The 22527-nt window shown below is 34.6% G+C and overlaps 2 protein-coding genes and 1 non-coding gene across 4 annotated transcripts; 1 reads left to right on the top strand and 2 right to left on the bottom strand.

Moving 5' to 3' along the window:
- The first annotated feature begins 7431 nt into the window (after nucleotides 1-7431).
- On the top strand, nucleotides 7432-10012 carry LOC109193585 (UDP-arabinopyranose mutase 1). Its single transcript, XM_019344460.1, has 4 exons — nucleotides 7432-7885; nucleotides 8678-8928; nucleotides 9029-9197; nucleotides 9425-10012. Exons 1-4 carry the CDS (start codon nucleotides 7556-7558, stop codon nucleotides 9767-9769), a joined length of 1095 nt encoding a protein of 364 aa, XP_019200005.1. The 5' UTR covers nucleotides 7432-7555; the 3' UTR covers nucleotides 9770-10012.
- Nucleotides 10013-11048: 1036 nt separating this feature from the next.
- TRNAD-GUC lies at nucleotides 11049-11120 on the bottom strand. Its single transcript has one exon. It is a non-coding gene; the product is annotated as a tRNA-Asp (tRNA).
- Nucleotides 11121-15714: 4594 nt separating this feature from the next.
- On the bottom strand, nucleotides 15715-19240 carry LOC109193491 (squamosa promoter-binding-like protein 6). Of its 2 annotated transcripts, none has more exons than XM_019344331.1 (4): nucleotides 17995-19240; nucleotides 17070-17206; nucleotides 16123-16862; nucleotides 15715-16019 (listed from the first exon to the last, which is right to left on the bottom strand). In XM_019344331.1, exons 1-3 carry the CDS (start codon nucleotides 18588-18590, stop codon nucleotides 16126-16128), a joined length of 1470 nt encoding a protein of 489 aa, XP_019199876.1. In that variant the 5' UTR covers nucleotides 18591-19240; the 3' UTR covers nucleotides 15715-16019; nucleotides 16123-16125. The 2 variants fall into 2 exon arrangements, with proteins under 2 accessions (XP_019199876.1, XP_019199877.1); XM_019344332.1 differs by having other exon boundaries at nucleotides 17115-17206.
- Nucleotides 19241-22527: the final 3287 nt, after the last annotated feature.

Raw genomic sequence — 22527 nt, 5'->3', positions numbered from 1 at the left:
TATATAATTATGTACATTCATGTATAACATTATGTGTATTCTAGTATAACATTATGTACATTCTTGAACAGCGGGTTTTTTTTTTTTAAGAAAAAACTACTGCCATTCACTGGGGCGGGAAATTTCAAAAAAAAAAAATAATTAAAACGACGTCGTTTTGCATCTGGGCGCATAGTGCAACGCGCGCCGTGGTGTAGGATATAAATTGCCTGCAACAAGTGTCGCTTTTTTGATAGTAGGGTCGCTTTTCTACTCGTGCATAATGTCCAACAACATATGGCCTCAATTTTAGAAGGTCCAATATTTATTTTTGACCTAGCTGCTTAAGAAATAAATAAAAAATTTATAATTAAGTCCACATTCCTTCACGCCTTAAGCACCACCATTGAAGAGGGCAAGTTTCTTGGCAACAAGTGTATGAGATATGATATATATCGACTTGAGCAATATTCAATCTCGGCGAAGGGCTTCAAATATTTGGCAGCACATCACCAAAGTTTCTGCTATATGAGATGAGATGCATATGGTTTGCATATTTAGCTACTCATTTGTAAGCACAAAATGTAAAAGAACAAGTGGAAATGAAGACCAATCACCATTAAAACAAAAAAAATAAAAAATGGAATTGAATTGAACAAGAATTAAAAATACTTTTAATCCTTAAAAATTTTCGAAGATTACAATGTTGAACTGAAGCTTGAATTCCAATATAGGATGTAATTTGAACTTGAATTGAAGTAGTTAGTCTATCCTATGTTGAAGATTACAATGTTGAATTGAAGCTTGAAATCTAATCTAGGATGTAAAATTAAACTTGAATTGAAGATTTGAAGTAGCTAGTCTATCATATAGGAACATAGAGAGAAAGTTGTTGTGTTCCAAGTTTAAAATTGTCAAAAAATACCTAGACTTAAAAAAATAACCTCCAATTAATATGTAACTTGGGATGCGATTATGTTGGAAGTTGTTGTCATGCCATCTACCATGACACTAGACACAATTTTGGTTTCTACTCTGTCGCGCTATGATTCATCTCAGAGTATGATCTGCATTGCAATAGCCAAGATTGGTTCTCGGACCCTTGAAGTCACATAGATGGTCGTAATCGTGATGTTGACCATGACTCTAAGATTTTTAATTCTAATTTCAAAGATCACATAAAGTTCGTGATCACGACATTCAGCGCAACTACCATTCTTTAGATTATGATTCTAAGAGTCGCGTTGATGGTCATGGTCGTCGCCACTTCACCAGCACCTCTAGCTCCTCATATTGCCTTCAGCTACCTCACTATTTCTCGTGAGCGTGCTTTGTACCACGACTCTAAGCGTGACTTCCGTTCTTAACTCTTTTGATTTTTTTCATACCCTATTGAATTTTCGTATCCTTCCAAGTTTCAAAACACTTTAATAGCTCAAAATCATGTTGAATTAGCTTTATTATTTCATATTAATTTCACCAATGTGATCACCTTCAAATCACCTATTCACCAAAAGTAAACAAATAAACATACAAATTGATTCCAAATCTACCAAGACCAATCAATTTTGGTAATAATCATGGGTAAAAGTAACACAAATTAACACTTATTATGAGGCAATTTCAATTTCAAGGGACCTCACAACCTATTAGAAGTTGGAATGTTCTTAGATGCCAATGGGATGTGCTTTTTGACGTTTTGTACATGGTTATCGTGAGCAAAATCATGTTGCTATCTTTCTTACTAATGCTGGCCATCCGCTATGATCACGATCTTTGGGGTTTTGTGTGTGTGTGTGTTTTTTTTTTTTTTTTTTTTTTAATCATGCTCCTTATCACATCTTGTTATTGAACACAGTTTTGTAGTGCACTACAATGAAATGCGCGTGTGGTAACTAGTTTTTTAATAAACTCTAACATATATGTATTATATGTTCAACAATTATATATACCAACTTTGATTGGGATGAGTTTCGAACATAAGACATTTCTTATGGAAATTAATGAGTAAGTTAAGAATAATAAATTGTTAATGGAATATTTCTTACTAAAGTTAACACTGTCAGAATGCGGGTGCTCTTATTATTAGATAATTATTATCTAAATAAAAACACAATAAATTTGAATAATGGTTCTACATTTCATTTATGTCCGTTTTTTCTGTTACATTTTTTTAATACATTATACTATAAAAGTTTTACTATACAATATTTTGAACAAACATACCCCTACCATTATAATTTCTATTATTTTTCCCACTATTGTTACCATGTGCATGCATCTTATTCTTCCAAGGTTGAACCCCAACCCTAAGGGCCCCCCACACCCCAGCCCGTCATGGTGAAGCCACCCTCACTACCGCTAGTGAGACTCGATCCCTAGTCATTCTTCCAGGGCTTCACCTCTATGACCAGTTGAGCTACCCATGCGGGCATGACAATAATTTATTCACGTTATATATTGGAGTTATATGTTAGTTAATTCCTAAATTATAAATATTAAATTTATTAAAATATTTTAGATTATTATTATTATTTACAATAATTTAAATATCTAAAATCTAATATTGGGCACCTATTTTCGCGCATCGCGCATAGAAAATACTAGTTATTACCTAAGTAGATAGATAGATATCACATTTATTATATAAATATAAATATACTCAATTTTTAATTATAAAAATATGGTAATGCTCACGCACCACCACCACGACCTTTCTCGTTTGACGTTTTACGTTAACAAACTATATATATGTTTTTTTTTGCCACCCTTTTAACTTTTTCCCTTCCTAAAGAAACGCTTAAAATTTGCTTTTCACTCTTTCATGCTACCCCCTAAAACAATAATACAATATCACACTTCTTGAGTTCATCTTTTAAATAAAATAAAAATTAAATTTCAAGGAAACCAATTTTTAAAAGAATCCTTCAATTTGACCCTAAAACTATGGATCGTTTATTTATTATATTACCCTAAAACTATGGCGGAATTGCTATATGTGGATGTTTATTTATTACGGAGTATTATATACTCAAAGTCAATTTTCAAAATTATGTGTTTATTATCGAATTTCTACTTCTTATTTTTATTTGCTTTTTTTACTTATTAATATATTTTAAATTGTTAAAGAAATTGAACCCTTAAAAATTAAAAGTTACACTTGTGTCAGACCATACCGTCAGACGGGTTGAATCTATAATAGTTGCTTGTTACTTAGGATATAAATCATAAAATTTAATACCAAATTGAAATAAATAAATTGTTACTTATGATATATATTGTAATATTTATATTTATATGTGAAATTATGATACTATTAGGGTAAAAATGATTGTTAGTAATGATAAATATTGTAATACTTATAACTAAAATAATGATAATTATAACCAACATAGTTGGTGTGGTGGTTCAGCACCTCGTCCCTTAAGCATGAGGTTGGGGGTTTGATCCCCACCCATGTGAATGGAGCAAACCATTTGCCCAATCCCCTACCATTTAGTGTGCCGACCGTTGAGACGGAATAATTGAATGATAGTATGATACCTTTGGGTAACCAAAATAATAATACTTACAAAGTGTAATTTTAATACTTTTTGTGAAATGTTACTTATAAAAGAAATTGTAATACTTATTGTAGAAAATTTAATATTAATTTGAACTCAAAATAAACTGTTACTTATAATAGATATTGTAATACTTATATATAAAAGTGTGATACCCCCACGTCCCATTTTATGTGTCTGGTTCGATTAACTACGCTTGATTGAAGTTATTTTTAATTCAATTTTTCATAATATTAAGTTTAGTATTAATATACAAAATTTATATATTTAGAAACTAAACTAAAATTACTATTAAACACTAAAAATAAATAAATTAAATTTTAAAATGAGTAAAAAATAGTAAAGAAAATGAACAAAGAAGAAAGAGTTTGACTAATGAATAGTAAGTATGACAGATAAAATGAGACATCGGGAATATTATTTATAGTAAAATTGATTGTTAGTAATGATAAATATTGTAATACTTATAACTAAAATTGTAATAGCTTACACACCTAGTTGTCTACAACGTATCCTGTCTTACGAATCCTTCACACAAGTTTTTGCCAAAAATTAACGAGGTGTTTGGTAGGAGGAGGGGAATTATGACAGGACGTTTGGTTGGAGGGAATTACAATTCCATTCCAACCTAATTCCCACATAATTCCGGATGCAAGCAAATTCATTCGAGGGAATTGCAATTCTGCAGAATTAAAATTCCATCATTTTCAAAGAATTAGAATCTCATGCCCCCCTCTTCTTGGTATTTCAATTCCATGGATTTTTGGAAGAAAAAAAATAACTTTGAGACAAAATTACCCTTATCATTTTTAATCTAAAATTGATGTTTTGACCTCTCTCTTTCAATTATAGCGTGTCTTCTTCTTCTACTCTCAACATATAAAACCAATTAGTAGTCTACTCTATTTTATTGATTTTGTTATGTAATTATACGATTTATTTACAGCGTATTACATAAAATTTCAAAAGCAAAATCTGAATTTAGTCATTTAGAATAATAATAATAATAATAATAATAATAATAATAATAATAATAATAATAACAATAATAATAATAATGTTATTATTATTATTATTATTATTATTATTATTATTATTATTATTATTATTAAGTATGAGCATTTTAGACTTTATATTACTTATTCCTTTTCAATTTCCATGTATATCATACATTGAAATTGAAATTATCAGTCCTGCAAACCAAATATTGGAATTTAAATTATCACTTTATTCCCATATTATCCCGCTCCCATAGAATTGCAATTCTTTTCCCAGCTAATTCACTCCCTCCAACCGAACGCCCCGTGAGGGAAAGGAATTTCAATTCCATGTGAGAGGAATAATGTGGGAATATAGTGAGAATTTAAATTCTAGTGTTTGGTTTGCAAGAATAGAATTACTGAGACTTTCAATTACAATGTTTCGTATACATGACAATTGAAAGGGACCCGCATAGGCTTAGCTTAATGGTTTAGTGGGCAGTATTTGGGATATAAGAGACCAAGGTTTGAACCTCGGCGGCGGCAGTGTGAGAATTATGTCCAAAGTGGGCAGATTCCTTGTGCGCACCGGCATTTGGCTCTGTCTACTAACCCAAGTCACCGTGATTTAAAAAGGAATAAGTAGTGTAAAGTCCAAAATGCTCATACTTATTACGAAGTATTATTATTAATCTTAAATGACGAGTATGGGGTATATCCCCCGCACCCGCATTCCCAATTCATTCCCAGCACCCGCGCGGTAAGTCTAATTATTAATATTACACTTAAATGTAATAAAAATTTTATACTACAATTCTAATTATCACATAGATTTTTTTATAAGTTTGAACATAACTCTCAAATTTAATAAGAGCCAATGAAGTTAATCCTTAATTGGAACGAAAATTGTGTTGGTAGTATAAATTGTATTAAGTGTTTACTCATTATGTTATTTGTGTTGTTCCTATTTAATTTTCATTAACAAAAAACTAAGAAATTTAATTCATTATGCATTTTTAATTATAAAATGTACATAAACTTATATAATAATAAATACTAATAACAATATATATAAGTGCGGGTGTAGGTGCGGGGATACCTCTCCCCGGCCCCGGCCCCATACCCTCGCGGGTTTACAAAAATTCCCTCATACCCGCACCCATAACCCATATTGTGCAGGTATTTTAAAACCCGTAGAGGCGGAGATGCGGGGAACCCATTGGGTGTAGGTAGAATTGTCATCCCTATCTTGGACACATTTGTATATTCAAACACACACACACACACAAAAAACATATTCAAATACTACTCATCTACAGTATCTCTTGAACTGGACACATTGTAATTAATTTTCATGCAATGGATAGGGAAACATTAGGTTTAAAAAAAACGGGGGTAATTTTGTCTCAAAGTTATTTTTTTTTTCTTTCCTAAAATCCAAAGAATTGAAATACCAATGGGGCATGAGATTCTAATTTCATGAAAAATGAAGAAATTTACAATTTTGCGGTATTGCAGTTCACTCCAACCAAACGAAGGAATTTCCCTTTGAAATTAGGTGAGAATTAAATGAAAATGTAATTGTAATTCTCTCCAACCAAACATGCCCGTAAAAGTCATGTAATAATTTTTTTTTTTTTTTTTTTTTGAAAACATGTAATAATAAGTTAATAGCCCAACCCTGATTTAGAATCATGTTCCCATACAATGCATGTACATGGTTAATTTCACATTGTACAATTTTAAATCCATTGAAATTAAAAGCATTTCCATAATATATTTATAATATGGATTTTTTTATTATTATTATAAAATGTCATATATCAAGACATTTAATCGATTTTATTTTCTTTCAATTAACTTCCTATTTTGTCATTCATATATATATATATATATATATATATATATATATATATATATATATATATATATATATATTCTGAATATAAGGCTATTTTCGTAAATAAAATAGTACAGAATACTTTTTTTTTTTTAAACATTCATTATTTTTTAAAAGGTAAAAGAATAAGGTTCAATTTGGTCACTGAACGTAACCTGAAATTGCAATTAGGCCACTGAACGAAAAAAAGTGCAATTAGACCACTAAACACTTCAAATGTATACAATTTCACCTGATAGCAGGTTACCATCAATTTTAGTATGTTACTTACTTACGTGACAGCTGAGTTGACATTTTAATAATTTTTAAATAATATTAGTAATAAATGTTTTAAAAAAAATTTAAAATAAAAAAAATGACGGGGTGGCCGGCGAAGACGGGGGGTCGTTTTATTTTTTTCAAAATTTTTAAGATATTATTAAAAATAAAAATTATTTAAAATTATAAAAAAAAATGTCAACTCAGCTGCCACATAAGTAGGTAACCTGCTAAAATTGATGGTAACCTTGCATACATTTAGAGTGCTCAGTGGCCTAATTGCACGTTTTTGAGTATTCAGTGGCCTAATTGCACTTTTTTTTTTTTTTTTTTTCGTTCAGTGACTTAATTGCATTTTCAGGTTACGTTTAGTGGCCAATTTGAACCTTATTCCAAAGGTAAAAGTATATGTTCACTAGAGTTTGATTGTGTGACCACACATTTTAAATGGTAACAGAGGTGTCATCACATTATATAGTAGTTGACTAATACAGATTATTTTAGTTCTACTATACTATTTACAAAAAAAGTTACAAAATAATACCAAAATATCTTTTATTATTATTTATAATGTATAATACTCCGTAATTATTATTCAGCGTTACAAAATTATCGTAAAATTAATTGCCAATTTCCATAGTAGTGGTAGATGAGGAGAATAGAAACTATGGGGGTGAGATTTATAATTAAAGAAATTAATTAAAGGGATGAATTTATATTTATACTTAAAAGTTAGGGAATCTTTGAAAATGAGGAGGAGATTCTTGGCTCTCTTCAGGAGTTCAGTCTCCTCTATATATTCAAACTCCGCCTTGCATCGGATCTCCATTCTCCACCTCTCTTCTTCAATTCTTCAATTCAATTTCAACCCCGCAATGGCGAATCCAAGTTCCTCAGTTCCCGCTACCCCTTTGCTGAAAGACGAGCTGGATATCGTGATCCCCACGATCCGAAATCTCGACTTCTTGGAGCAATGGAGGCCCTTCTTCCAGCCCTACCATCTGATCATAGTTCAAGACGGCGACCCTTCAAAGACCATCCGCGTGCCCGATGGCTTCGACTATGAGCTCTACAACCGCAACGATATCAACCGCATTCTGGGTCCCAAAGCTTCCTGCATTTCCTTCAAGGACTCCGCCTGCCGTTGCTTCGGCTACATGGTCTCCAAGAAGAAGTACATCTACACTATTGATGATGACTGCTTTGTAAGTCTCCACCTCAGTTTTTCTCTAATTTTTAGCATTTTGTGTTAGGGCATTGGTAAAAATTTCTGATTTTTTAAAAAATTGTGTTTTTGGGTTTCTTGATCTGGTAAATTGAGCTAGAAATGTCGGATTTTTTTTTGATTGGTTTTGTTTTTCTTGTTATTTAAGATTCTGGTTTTGTTTGATCTGCTTTAACTGTGTAGTGTAGTATTTCTGAAAGTTTTCAGATTTTGCAGTAGTGAAAACTTTGTGGATTTTGATTGGATCTGGGACCTGGGATTTTGATTGTTTGAGGCTGTTTGATTTCTAGTTTATTCATATCTATATAATTTATTTATTTATTAAGCAGAATCTGATTTCAATTGCATTGGTTTGCATTATATATTTGCAAAGAAATTGAGGGACTGTGTTTAGCTGTGTGCATTTGAAATGAGATGTTAATGGTGGCAACAACATTGATGTGCCAGCAAAATGATTGGATTTGGAATGGAATCTTTGTATATAACAACCTTAATTTCTTTATTTGCAGCATTGTTAACATGTTATTTTCCTTTTGAAAGCAACCTTGCAAAGGTTTTATTGTATTGCTGTTAAACATAGCTACAATGTAGATGGCATTTCACTATTGTCACCCTATCCCCCTCCTAACTCATCTCTTTTGAAGATTATTAGTTAGTGTTTCATGCATATATGTTGATGTTGATCTGAATTGGCATGCTTAATCTCAATTTCGGGTTATTAACAAATTGGCGTTAATGGGGGGCATCTCATGTGGTTTTATGGATTACGTAGGTTGCCAAAGATCCATCTGGCAAAGACATTAATGCACTAGAGCAGCACATCAAGAACCTCTTGTCCCCATCAACACCGTTTTTCTTCAACACATTGTATGATCCATACCGAGAAGGTGCAGATTTTGTCCGTGGGTACCCTTTCAGTCTCCGCGAAGGGGTACCCACCGCTGTTTCGCATGGCCTCTGGCTTAACATCCCTGATTATGATGCGCCCACCCAGCTTGTCAAGCCTCTTGAACGGAACACTAGGTGTAATACTAATACTAATACCATGTGATATATGCTTAGATTTTATTGGTATTTTTACTTGTTTAATGCCATTGGTAATCCCCTTTTGGTTGTTTTTCAGGTATGTTGATACGATTATGACAATACCAAAGGGGACGCTCTTTCCCATGTGTGGTATGAATTTGGGATTCAACCGTGAACTCATTGGCCCGGCTATGTATTTTGGACTCATGGGTGATGGGCAGCCTATCGGACGCTATGATGACATGTGGGCGGGGTGGTGTACCAAGGTATTATTTTGCACTGGAAAATACTATGTGTACTCCCACTTTATACTCCCAACTTTTACTCCCACACACAAACACGTAAACACTTGCATTGGGACCCACATGAAAAAAAATCAGAGCCCGCCACATCAGGGAGTAAGATTTGGGAGTACATGTAGTAGAACTCTTTTGCACTCCATCTTATTACAAAATTTCCTATCTTCTGCTTCATTTGGCTGTCATTCGTGAAGGTGATTTGCGACCACTTGGGATTGGGAGTGAAGACGGGCCTGCCCTACATCTGGCACAGCAAAGCAAGCAATCCGTTCGTGAACCTCAAGAAGGAATACAAGGGCATTTACTGGCAAGAGGAACTGATCCCATTCTTCCAGTCTGTCACTCTCCCAAAGGACTGCACCACTGTCCAGAAATGCTACCTTGAACTCTCCAAACAAGTGAAGGCCAAGCTCGGGAAGGTGGACGAGTACTTCAACAAGCTGGCCGATGCCATGGTGACCTGGATCGAAGCTTGGGATGAACTGAACCCAACTGGCACCCCCGCAGCAGCAAAAGTAGCCAATGGCAGCTCTAAGTAGAGGCATACATACATGTTAGATCGATAGTCAGTCATAGGCGGCTTTTGTACTACTATCATCCATCTTGTTTGTCCATGCTTACATTGTGACGAGGAGGCAGGAGGCGGGAGGCGGCTGCCGTCTCCTTTCCCCCTATATACGGCGTATTTATTTTGTTTGATTTATATGAGTTGCAAACTATATATGTATTTATTTATGCATTTAATTTAATAAATAACATGGCATGGAGTATTGTTGTTGGCAGCCTGTCCTTGTTTTGTTTCCTCTTTGTGTTCATGTTTAGTTGGTGGTGGCCATTGTTTTGGCAGGTTTAGTTTTGGTGAAGGAACAAAATAGAGAGAAGACTTTGCTGATGCCATTAAGGACAAAATATATTGCCTGTAAGATTGGTAAACAATAAAGATATGATGACAATGATTAATTATTGTTTTGAGTGTGTAAATGAGGATTTATTTGGCATGTCTAGCTTATGAGCTAGTTTAAAGTTAAAAATTGGAAAATTGTGGATATTAGTTTATTTTGAAACGGTGTCCCGTTTTAAAATAATCTTTACTAAATATAGTTGATGTTTACCAAACAAATTTATAAGTTCTAAAAGAATTTTTTGCACTTTTGGTCCTACGAGTACTGTGGCACTAACAGGATTGTCCCACGACTTTTGAACCTTGCAACTTAGTCCACGACTATAATATATTTTAGCACAAATGGTCCTTCATGCTCAATTTCCGTCCATTTGTGACCGGAATTTTTTTCTCCTTTATAACAAGGTTGAGTCGTGGACGGAGATTTAGCCGGAAAGACCATTTATGCTAAAAAAAATGATAGTCGTGAATCAAGTTTGTAAGATTTGAAAGTCGCGGAACAATCCTGTTAGTGTCATAATACTCGTGTGATCAAAAGTGCGAAAAACTCGTTTAAGATTTACCAAAGATAGTGGATATGAATTATAAGTCTTCTTGTGTGTTTTGTTTGTGTATTATGGTATAAAATAGCATAGCAAAAAAGGAGTGGTTGAAATGGATAGTTGTGGCTTTTATAGACGGTGGTGGCTTGTAAAGTCAGACGGCACAGCTGTGAATGAGACGGCACGGAAGCTTCGTTTTGCTGTCATTTCTGTACATGCAAATATATATATATATATATAATAATAATAATACATGCATAGTACGTGTTGGGGTTTACACCTCCGCCACCGCCAGCCGCCCCTTCACACCACTTAAACGACGCGGCCGCCTGGGGGGGAGTGACGGAATTAAAACATGCAAACCACAAAAACCTACGCCGTTGCCGGGGATCGAACCCGGGTCACCCGCGTGACAGGCGGGAATACTTACCACTATACTACAACGACACCTTGAAAAAGGTCTCTAAATATATATAAATAGATATATAGTCACTTCCTAAAAACACAGCCTATTTATATGATATGGAACTGGACACAAAGATCACTGTTTAGTGTTTAAAGTTTAAACTGTACCCTTAACATGTTATGATTTATTATTCAGTTGGCATGGTAAAATTCTTTATAATGGGTCAACCCGTTTAACATGTTAATATTATCATTAGTTATATTTTTAGATATTATTGTATCATTTTATGAATTAAATATCTTTAATATTTTTGTTGATTTAATTATAGGTTTAGTAAAAAAAATATATATTCTAATTAAAGTCTTATTTTTAAAAAGAAAATTATATTAGCATGTCTAATGAGTTTTAAACAATTTATTGTCTAGTAGATTTGAAATTTGTTAACTAAACGTGTCTATTGTGTAAACTCGTTGAAACCATTTAAAAATCATTGATTGAGTTTAAACATATAACTCATTGGCCTTAACAAGTGGGCCTGTATTTAACCTTATCGTGTTCGTATCATTATCCTGTAAACACATTAACGAACTCGTTTACACGGATTAATAAGTCTACTTATCATATATATATATATATATATATATATATATATATATATATATATATATATATGGAGTACTATTTATTGAATAAATCAAGTCCTCTTTATTTGTTTATTTCATTAAAGTTTTGTATACTTATTTTGTTAGTCATATTTTGTTAGGGTTATTTGTATTTTACACGTTTTTAAGAAATTAAAATACATAAGATGTGATATCTTTTCTACTTTTGTCTATTTTTTAAAGGTGTGAATTGAGGCACACATAGAAAGTTAAGGATTAAAGATTAAAGAAATTATTAGTGGTGTTTAAATTAACAAAGTAAATACTCCGTAACATTTTGGGTTAAACTAAAAATGAAATTAGAACAAATAAATTGTATGGGCGAGTAATTTTTAAATTTAACGTTTTTTTTTTTTTTTTTTTTTGGGTTTTGTTTTGTTTTTGTTTTGTTTGTGTGTGTGTGGGGGGGTAATACGGAGTAGTATATTTATGGAATTTTTAATATGTAAATTTTATGCATTAAGATTGATGGGGCTCGGGGCTAGGGATGTACAATCGGTTAACCGAATCGAATTTTTTTTGGTTAATCAATCGGTTAATCGATTAACAGAAGTTTTTTAAGGTAACGTTGTAAATCTTTAAAATAAAACATATAATAATTAATTCAATTAAAATAAGGGAAATGACACTTTTTTCCCCTGAATTGTTTACTTATAGCACATTTTCTCCCTGTGTAGCTTATGTAACCACTTTATCCCCTCAATTGTTTTTAAAGTGGCTATTTCTTTCCCTCTTCATTAAATAAATGTTTGAGCTATTAAAAATGAGGATAGAAATGACATTATTGTTGTTGTTGTTGGGGATATGAAATTTTTCCCATTCCTGTCCCCACAATGAGTTTTTAGGGACAGGGGATGATCAAGCTTTAATCTAATTAGTAATTTTTTTTTTTAAATAATAATAATAATAATAATAATAATAATAATAATAATAATCAAACTGTAATTCAAAACATTTAAGTAAAGATATTTAAATATTAAAATTTTAATCTTAGACTAGTTAAATCTTCATCAATTTTCATTAACAATCGAAATGTCAAAACATTTAAGTAAAGATATTTAAAGATTTTGGGTTGGAGTTTTCAGGGATTAGAGAGTGGTTAGAGCCTATCAGGCCAAGAGTAGAGGGTGAGAATAATTGCAGAACAATAGAGAAAGTTCAGGCACAGAAGAGTGGATGTAGAGAACGTGATGCAATATAGTCGTGTTAGTGTTGGATGTAGAGAACGTGATGCAATATAGTCGTGTTAGTGTTTACTACTTCATCTAGTTGTTCAAACAACTAGAAGTGGGGAACTTATGATGGGGCTCGAGGTATAGGCCTATTGGGTTGGGGTAGGAGAATTGGGCTAGTAGAAATTGTTGGGAAATTATTAGGGTATATGTAGAAGTATGAGGAAGTAGAAAGGGAAAGGGATTACCAGGACTATGTGGTTCAATGGTATTCGGGTTGGACTTTTATTTGGAAGGTTGTAAGTTCGAGCCTTAGTGGCTGCGTTATTAGCAGAAAGGGAGAGGGATTGGGTGCAAAATAGGAGCGGTCGGGAGTCTGAGCAACTAGCCCGCTAACCCATCGTTGGCTATGACATAACCAGTCAGGGCTGTGGTGGCTCTAGGTGCAACCAGCTTGCGGTCGGATGTAGCCACTAGCCCATGGACGTGGCCAACAATCGTGACTGGTCACGAGAAAGGGTTGGGGCGTGTGGTAGGCTATCGTAAAGAAGGACAAGGAAATGGTGCCCATTTGTTTTGAGAGAAGCCCGAGGCCTTGAACACTATAAATAAGGGGCCCTTTCAAGCTTTTAAGCATCATCAAATTCCGCAATTTATATCCTACACCACGGCGCGTGTTGCACTGTCCGTCCAAATACAAAACGACGTCGTTTTATTTTTTTATTTTTTTATTTTTGGAATTTCCCGTCCCAGTGTATGGCAGTTAATTTTTCTTTTAAAAAAACCCATGTTCAAAAATGTACATAATGTTATACTAGAATACACATAATTGTATACATGAATGTACATAATTATATAACAAAATATACATACTATTTTTAAAAGATAATACACATAATCTAACATAATACATAATAAACATAAACTTTTAACATAATACACATCAACTCTTAACATAATACGCACAAATTTTCTGATTCGGATGTACATAATTGTATAAAAAGAATGTACATAATTGTATAAAAAATGTACATAACTGTATGAATAAATATAAATAAGTGTATGAACAAATATACATAATTGTGTGAATAAATATACATAATCACAGCAACTTCCTACCGCACCTCCCAAAACGACCCCAAAACAACGTCATTTTGGGAGACGCGCGGCGCACAATGCTACGCGCGCCGTGGTGTAGGGTATAACGATTAATTGATCAAATTCACTAGCCATTCAATCATTTTATCCTAGGTTTTTGCTTCAAGCCAAAACCATTTCTAATTGAGTCTTATAATAGGCCCATTGTTGGGCCTAGGCTTGTATCTTGGGCTTGAACTTTGAGACCATATTTTATTATGGACCGAAAGGGGTTATGCGTTGGACACGTGTCCAGCAAGGTCCAATGCATGCTTGCTGGACACGGGTAACAGTGCCGTTAGGCACTGTTATCTCTCTTTTTTTTTTTTTTTTTTTTTTTTTTTTTTAAATTTCAGACCGCTTCGTTATAGGAGTATATGTTTATAATTTTATTACTATATTATTAATAACTGTACATTCATAACTCCATAACTGTACGTTCATAACTCTATAACTGTACATTCATAACTCCATAACTGTACATTCATAACCCCATAACTGTACATTCATAACTCTATAATTGTACATTCATAATTTTCGAAGCTCTATGTTCACAATTTTAGAGCTCTATGTTCATAATTTTATCATTATATGTTCATAATTGTAAGTTCATAATGTTAGAGCTCTTTGTTCATAATTCGATCAATAACTGTACATTCATAATTCCATAACTGTAGATTCATAATCTCATAACTGTAGATTCATAACTCCATAACTGTAGATTCATAACTCCATAACTGTACATTCATAATCCTCAAAGCTCTATATTCACAATTTTAAAGCTTCATGGTCATAATTTTATCACTATATATGTTCATAATTGTAAGTTCATAATGTTAGAGCTCTGTGTTCATAATTTTATAATTACATAACTGTACATCCATAATCCAAAAAAAATAACACTGTTAACGGCAAAACGTGCGTAATTTTTTTTTTTTTTTTTTAATAACTAAATGACGCGTTTTTTTTGAAAAACGACGTCGTTTTGGGCCCGTGTCCACAATTCACTGTGGACACGGGTCCAGGGCATAATTTGCCCTTATACTACAATGTCTTATTATTTAATTCTTTTACTCATTACTTAAAATATTCCAGATTACCAATTCATGGTAGGTCTAGTCCAATAAAACCATCAAACACTAAACTAAATATTACAAAAAAAATAAAAATTTTCGATAATCAAATCAAAGTTACCGAGAATCAAACCCGGGTGAATAGTGAGAATACCCACTACTATACTATAACGACAGATTGGCCCAGCATGATAAATACATTTATTTAATAAATTTATTTAAGGTTATATTTAGGTATAGAAGGCTAATTTCTGTAAAAGTTAAAAAAAAAAAAATTAAAAGAAAAATCTATACTATTGGAGTATTGGTTGAACCATAATGAGGAGAATGGTTTCCCGAAAAGGGAAAACATGCTCCCTGACTTTTTTAGATGTAAGATCCTGAGATAGATTTATAGCATGGAGGTTTTGAGAAATATTGATGGTTGAATTTGTAGTTTTGTTTGAGTTAAAGAACAACAAAATATACACCAAAGATTTATAATCTAAGGGCATAACTTGGTCGTGGCTTTAGAAAGGTGATTCCTGGTTCAATTCCATTCCTCTTAGACAATATATACACAATTAACATAAAGGGTTTCAACATATATTCTGATACTGAAACAAGATTCTTATTTTTGCTTTTTTGATAGTAAAGCAACAAGGGGAAGAGGGAGAGAATGAATTCATATACAACTTAACATGGGATTCAACAAAAAGTCATGATTATTATTGCATCAATTAAGCATCAGAGAAAACCAAATGATTTGCATATGAAAGCAGAAGAAGAAGTTTGAAAGAACAGTAGTTGCATTGTCAGCAGCACACGAAAAAAGTAAACGAAAAGAATCAACACCACAAACGTTTCCTGGCTTCTTTGTGCTTCCTCGATAGATTCTCAGATCGATAGCTAGCTAGCTGGAAAGGCAGGAAGAGGAACACTTAAACAGTGAAGGGCAATGTATATATGGAGTTAGCAGATTATGTTATTAACAGATGAAGAAGATAAGATTTATATTACCAGTCAGGTGATTCTAAGGCCAGAGAAAGCGCCACTTTCTTGCTTCACTTGCACCGAGTGCCTTTCGTGCTCCACTCTTTGAAGCTGTGATGAGAGCTGAAGCAAATCGATAGTAGGGCCATGTTGTTCTTCGCCAGAAATTTGGTTCTTCACATTCACATATCCCGATCCTTGAACAATCGGGTTGATTGCATACGTCTGAGCAGCGTTAGAAAACAGCATCATCTGTTGCAAGCGAGCATCCTCAGATGGAGACAAAGCGGTTGTTGAGGCAGGTGGACTAACCCCCAACAACTTCTCAGATACTTGTGCCATATCATAATGTTCATTAGTCCCCGGATTGATAAGGGAATGAGCCCCGGAAGTCTGCGAGTGGGATGACAGAAGAGAGAGAGCACGCCCAGAATTCGATATCCCAGACAGGCCCTGAATAGAACAGCTCAGAACTTCACTACCCAACGTCGTGCTATGATGATAGACAGCCCGTGGAACGAAATCTTGCCCCGCCATTTCGTGTAGATACGAATTACTACTCTCATGAGGACAATGTTTCTCCGAGTTATATGAACCATTTGTTAAAGGAATTGCTAGTTGAGGGCAAAAATCCGTCCCTTCCTCAACTTTCACATTCCTATACCAATCATTCGTCTCGTATTTCTGCGGATGCAGAAGGCTTCCGGGCAGTATATCTTGACAAACAAAAGACGATGTCGAAAAAGCTGTCCCTTGAAACCTAGTAGCTGCAAATGTTTTGTTTTTCAGAGCTAAAAATTGTTTATACAGATCTTCAAAACTACAGTTCACCTGCTAAAATCCAAGAACTGCTAAATTTCACACTATGGTCATATCAGTTTAGGAGAACAAAATCTTGGTTACCTTATTTGAATGGTAAGATATAACATACAGTAATTATGAGATCTAAGATCAAAAGACCATATGTTTTTTACCAGCATATGACTGGAAAAGCCTCCCTGTTCTGGCAGAATGCATACCGGTATGAGGCTTCCTTCGACGCTCGTTGTGACCAGCTAAGCGTTTACGACAGCTGCGTTTGCCATCATCAAATTCAGCCAGTAAATGGAACCTACAACACCAAATGCACATGTCAACTTAGCATATAAGACTCAAGATTACCCCTATATAGTTAATCTGGAAATTAGTTCTTGTATTCTTAAGGCAGTGCAGCCTAATTGGCTATGAAAGAGTCTATCAAAGTGTTAGGATCAAGACTGTATTTCCTTATACCGTCACACATTTTCGAGACACTGGATGCTATGCTAGACTTGGCCTTTTACCGGCCTCCGCCCAACAATTTCCCTCCAGCACCAAAAGCTATAACTAGCAGTGAAGGCTTTACTTATACTGCCAAACATTTTCGAGACGGTGGGTGCTGGACTTGCCTTTTAAACTCTTTACCAGTCTCCGCCCAACAATTCCCAGCCACTGGGTGCTAGACTTGGCCTTTTACTGGCCTTCACCCAATAATTCCCCTCCCAGCACCAAAAACTATAGCTAGTAGCGGAGGAGCAACTTTATTTCCTTATACAACCACACATTTTCGAGATGTTGGATGCTGGACTTGGCCAGTCACCGCCCAACAATCCCCAACCATTGGGTGCTACACTTTCCGTTTATAGGCCTCCACCCAACAATTCCCCCATTCTAGCACCAAAAGTTATAACTAGTAGCGAAAATACAACTTTATTTTCTTATACCGCCATACATTTTCGAGACGATGGTGCTGGACTTGGCCTTTTAAGCCCTTTACTGGCCTCCGCCCAACAATCCCAGCAACTGGTGTTAGACTTGGCCTTTTACCGATCTCCGCTAACAGAAATTAATAAGGAAAGGAGTAGAAATTAAGTGAGTGACCTGCTACATTGCTGGCAAAAGCGTTGCTCGATACCATTCACAATGACCTTAGCAGTCTTGGAATGAACCTCACACACTTTATGCCTCTTGTGGTAGTCCTTACAAGAGGTGAGATCTTTCTTGCAGCCTTGAACCTGGCAATATGGGGGGGTCTGGTGGGAATTGGTTCCTCCCCCACCCCCCCTAAATCTCTTGGCTGGGGCAGATGACTGAGCTGAAGAAGAAGAAGAGGTGTTGTTGGGCTTGGGGGGTTTGATATGATCAGGAAATCCCCCAAGTTTCAAGTCAATGAGAGATGAATCTCTGGAATTAGGAGAAGAATCATCTTCCCTAGAGAACACATTGTGAAAACCTGCAAAACCTCTGGAATTGTTATTAGCCATGGCAGCTTTTCTCACCAAATCTTGAGAACCCAATTCCACAAATCCTTGATTCCCAATGCCTTCAAACCCACTCAATTCCCAACCCATCAACCCATTATTTCTACTTCTTGCAACTCCATGATCACTCATAGAAACAGATTCATCACACACTAAACCCTTACCCCCACCCCCACCCCCACCCCCACCCCCAGACAAATAGCTCCAAGACCCCATCTTTTTTTTACAAACCCTCAACCAAAAAAACCCAATTCAAGTTCCCTCTCAACTCTTCTTCTATTCACCAAAAATGCTTAATTTTCTACACCACAAACCTCAATTTGACTAAAAAAACACATGCTATTATGCTAAGCCCATTCAATATGAATCTTTTGAGATCAAAAGTTTTCAAAGTAGTGAAATTTACCAATCTTCTTAAGAACCCAGAATAGAATAGAAAGAAAAATTTCAAGAAAGAATATGGGAGGGTTCAAAAGAGAGCAAAAACTAGTAGTAGAAGTAATAAATTTCAATCAAGAAGCACTCAAAAAGAAGCAAAAGTTGACAGGTTAAATATGTGCTTCCTTAGTGGAGGCAAGGCAGCTATACAAGGAAACACACACATTATAGCTAGGCAGTGAAAAAGTGGTCCAGTTACTAAAAATAAAATAAAATATTAAAAAAAACTCGGAAAGCTGCCAAATCATAGTAAGAGATAGAGAGAGAGTATTGTGGTACCAGAAATTACAAGGTAGTTTAGGAAGATAAGCTAGCCTACCCCAAACACAGCTCAATGAAATAGATGGTGGGACACTGGGACTAAGATTTTTGGGTTCCAAGCTCCATGGAAGAGCTTATGGCTTCCCCATATAGAGAGAGAGAGAGTGGCTCTCGCTACAGTACTTCTGCAAGTAGTTACTATGCCCTCACGTTCTTGGGGCCCTTTTAGTAAGGTATTGATGAATTGTTTGAGGCAAAGTTTTCACACCATAGTCATTTGTCATTTGTCAGTCACCCATTCCTTAATTAAAGCTTGAAAATTCAAACACAAAAATGTTCATTTGAAAAGCAGGTTAATGGGTTTTGCTCCTAAATTTTTTGTCACTACACATTATCTACATTGTATACTTTAAAAGAATATAAGGGAATGAGAAAATGATTCGCAAAGTAGACTCATATGAGTTGGAAAATGAAGGTGGAAAGGCTTTGTAAAAGTACTTGTCCTACATTGGTTTGGGAAGTGAGTTTGCACCTATATACAAGCACCTGAATTGTATAGTATAGAAACTCTCTCTTGCGCGTATGAGGTCAGGTGCAAATCAAATCTCAAAATGAGCCTGAATAGGCTTGACTCGTGTACGCCCGGCCTCGCATGCTAAGTTATGATAAATTTTCGTATTTTTTTCAACTCAGAGCCACTGTTCGAGAGGTAAAATTGTGTTTACCATTCGGTTGAGTAATTGACTTCTCGGTTGAGTTGACCATTCGGTTTGACCAAATGGTTGGCCACTCGTAACCTTCAGGCAATGTTTCATGGGTACCGCTTGAACCACCATTCATGGGTATTGGTCGAACTACTCTTCGGAGTACCGTTCTAGAAGTGTTAATTCTGATTCTTAGACCTCAGGCATAATTAATATGATGTATCTATTAATGTAGAGCAATAAAATAAATACTAACTTAAACTAAAAAGTAATTTGACAAATATGATGCCAAAAAATATTCTACACAACATATATTATTTTTCACTTACACCTTTCAAATGGAATCTAGTATCCATTTGTTGCCTTTAGGCAGAAAGGACTTCACGAATTATGAGAAGCAATTCCACGGAAAATGCTTCTATTGTGGCATTATGCGTCACAAGTGGGCTGATTGTAAAGCACCTAAGAAGAAGAATAATAATTCTGATTCTAACATGGTGCAGGTCAATCAGAATGAGTCCGAAATCTTTTCTCAGCAATGATGACCGAGGTAAACCTGATTGGTTCGAACCAAACAGAATGGTTCATTGATACGAGTGCGACCCGACATATGTGTTCCAACCGTGAGTTGTTTACTACCTTCGAGACTACTAATAGTGAGAAGGTATGGATGGAGAACTCTGCTAGTAGTTACTATGCCCTCACGTTCTTGGGGCCCTTTTAGTAAGGTATTGATGAATTGTTTGAGGCAAAGTTTTCACACCATAGTCATTTGTCATTTGTCAGTCACCCATTCCTTAATTAAAGCTTGAAAATTCAAACACAAAAATGTTCATTTGAAAAGCAGGTTAATGTGTTTTGCTCCTAAAAATTTTGTCACTACACATTATCTACATTGTATACTTTAAAAACATATAATTATACATTGATATAATTGTATTTATTATTTTATCAAAAAATTAAGTACCACAAATAAAATAATTCAATGTATAAAACATTTTATTATCTAAATTATCCATACTTGACCGATTTATATTGAAAATGTCAGTAGGTTGCTTTCACTAAAAGTTAAACTTTAGAGGTACTAAGGTTATGAGAACCATTCCCCTACTAAGAACATGAGAACTAATCTGGTACATTAAAAAAGATAGATCTATGGATGTGATTAATTGGCAAAATTAAAAATGCACGTGTGCATATGAAGAGTTATGATGTGTGCATATTAATTAAGCATATGTTGTGTGTTTGAATTTTAGCATAAAATGGCATAGTAAGTGGGTATTTTTGTGGTACAAATATATGTGGGGTCTACTCCTCTTATTTGGGTCGGGTCAAAGTGGATTCAGGTACTTCTCAGTAAGATGAAGAGATTGATATATTGTACACTCAAAACGGATAATAGGTGAAATTGATTCTCAAAGTAGACTCATATGAGTTGGAAAATGAAGGTGGAAAGGCTTTGTAAAAGCACTCCCACATTGGTTTGAGAAGTGGGTTTGCACCTATATACAAACACCTTTTAAAGGCATGTTGAATTATATAGCATAGAGGCTCTCTCTCGCGCGCATGAGGTGGAAATCAAATCTCAAAATGAGCCTGAATAGGCTTGACTCGTGTACGCCCGGCCTCGTATGCCAAACTTTCATATATTTTTTTTCAACTCAGAGCCACTGTTCGAGAGGTAAAACTGTGTTTACCATTCAGTTGAGTAATTGACTTCTTGGTTGACTTAACCATTCGGTTTAACCAAATGGTTGGCCACTCGTAACCTTCAGGCACCGTTTCATGGGTACCGCTTGAACCACCATTCATGGATATTGATCGAATTACTCTTCGAAGTACCATTTTGGAAGTGTTAATTCTGATTCTTAGACCTCTGGCATAATTAATATGATGTATCTATTAATGTAGAGCAATAAAATAAATACTAACTTAAACTAAAAAATAATTCTAAAAAATAATTTGACAAATATGATGCCAATAAATATTCTATACAACATATATTATGTTGGTGATAATGAACCACAATCGATTTAATATCCGTAAAATAATATTTATATATATACACACGAAATATATATAAAATATTATTGGATATATATATCCGAAATATATATATACACACACAAATATATATAAGACGGACCCAACAGTTATATATAAATGTATATCTACGAAAAAGATATACCAATATATATCAACCAAAAGAAAATATAATCCTTAGATTATAATTCCAAATTAACAAGAAAGAACGGATTTTTGCTTAAAAGCATAATCCAAAACAAGAAAGAAGGAGAAGGAAGAAAGAAATGTACGAGTTAGGCAAGGTGCCTTTCTTTCCTTAAAACCTTATTTGCCACCTCCCAAAAGTGCTAGGAGCGTTGTGGCCTAGGTTTCCCAGGATAAAACGTACAACGGTTCGACGTTTGAGCACCCAAACGAGCGAACCCGGCGAACTAGAGCATGGGACGAACACAGCTACAAGAAGGGAGTAGGAGCAGAGGTTTTGGAGCTGGGAAAATGGAATTTCAGTGTTGTGTGTGTTGTTTTCAGTCTGTGTCGAAACACTGCTGCTACACCCCTTCTTATATAGGAGGTGAGGAATCAATAACATTTAGTTTAGCATTTAATCCACGATTTGTAACACCTGAAACAGCCACCATTATTGAGATTTAACTCAAAATTCAAAAGATGGAATTAATACAAGATTAATCCTGTAACAGTCCAGAACCAACGAATGGTCCGCGCTG

The sequence above is a fragment of the Ipomoea nil genome, unplaced genomic scaffold (assembly GCF_001879475.1).
Source record: "Ipomoea nil cultivar Tokyo-kokei standard unplaced genomic scaffold, Asagao_1.1 scaffold1895, whole genome shotgun sequence".
NCBI classification, from domain to species: domain Eukaryota; kingdom Viridiplantae; phylum Streptophyta; class Magnoliopsida; order Solanales; family Convolvulaceae; genus Ipomoea; species Ipomoea nil.
Note: the sequence above shows the minus strand (reverse complement) of the source record. Positions and strands in the feature narration are given on the sequence as shown.

Coding starts and splice junctions, on each gene's coding strand:
- LOC109193491 (XM_019344331.1), bottom strand. CDS start 18,590: ATGGGGTCTTGGAGCTATTTGTCTGGGGGTGGGGGTGGGGGTGGGGGT. Junction 17,207..17,994: donor TTTTGCCAGCAATGTAGCAG/GTCACTCACTTA, acceptor TTGGTGTTGTAG/GTTCCATTTACTGGCTGAAT. Junction 16,863..17,069: donor GCTTTTCCAGTCATATGCTG/GTAAAAAACATA, acceptor AAACATTTGCAG/CTACTAGGTTTCAAGGGACA.
- LOC109193585 (XM_019344460.1), top strand. CDS start 7,556: ATGGCGAATCCAAGTTCCTCAGTTCCCGCTACCCCTTTGCTGAAAGAC. Junction 8,929..9,028: donor CCTCTTGAACGGAACACTAG/GTGTAATACTAA, acceptor GTTGTTTTTCAG/GTATGTTGATACGATTATGA. Junction 9,198..9,424: donor GGGCGGGGTGGTGTACCAAG/GTATTATTTTGC, acceptor TCATTCGTGAAG/GTGATTTGCGACCACTTGGG.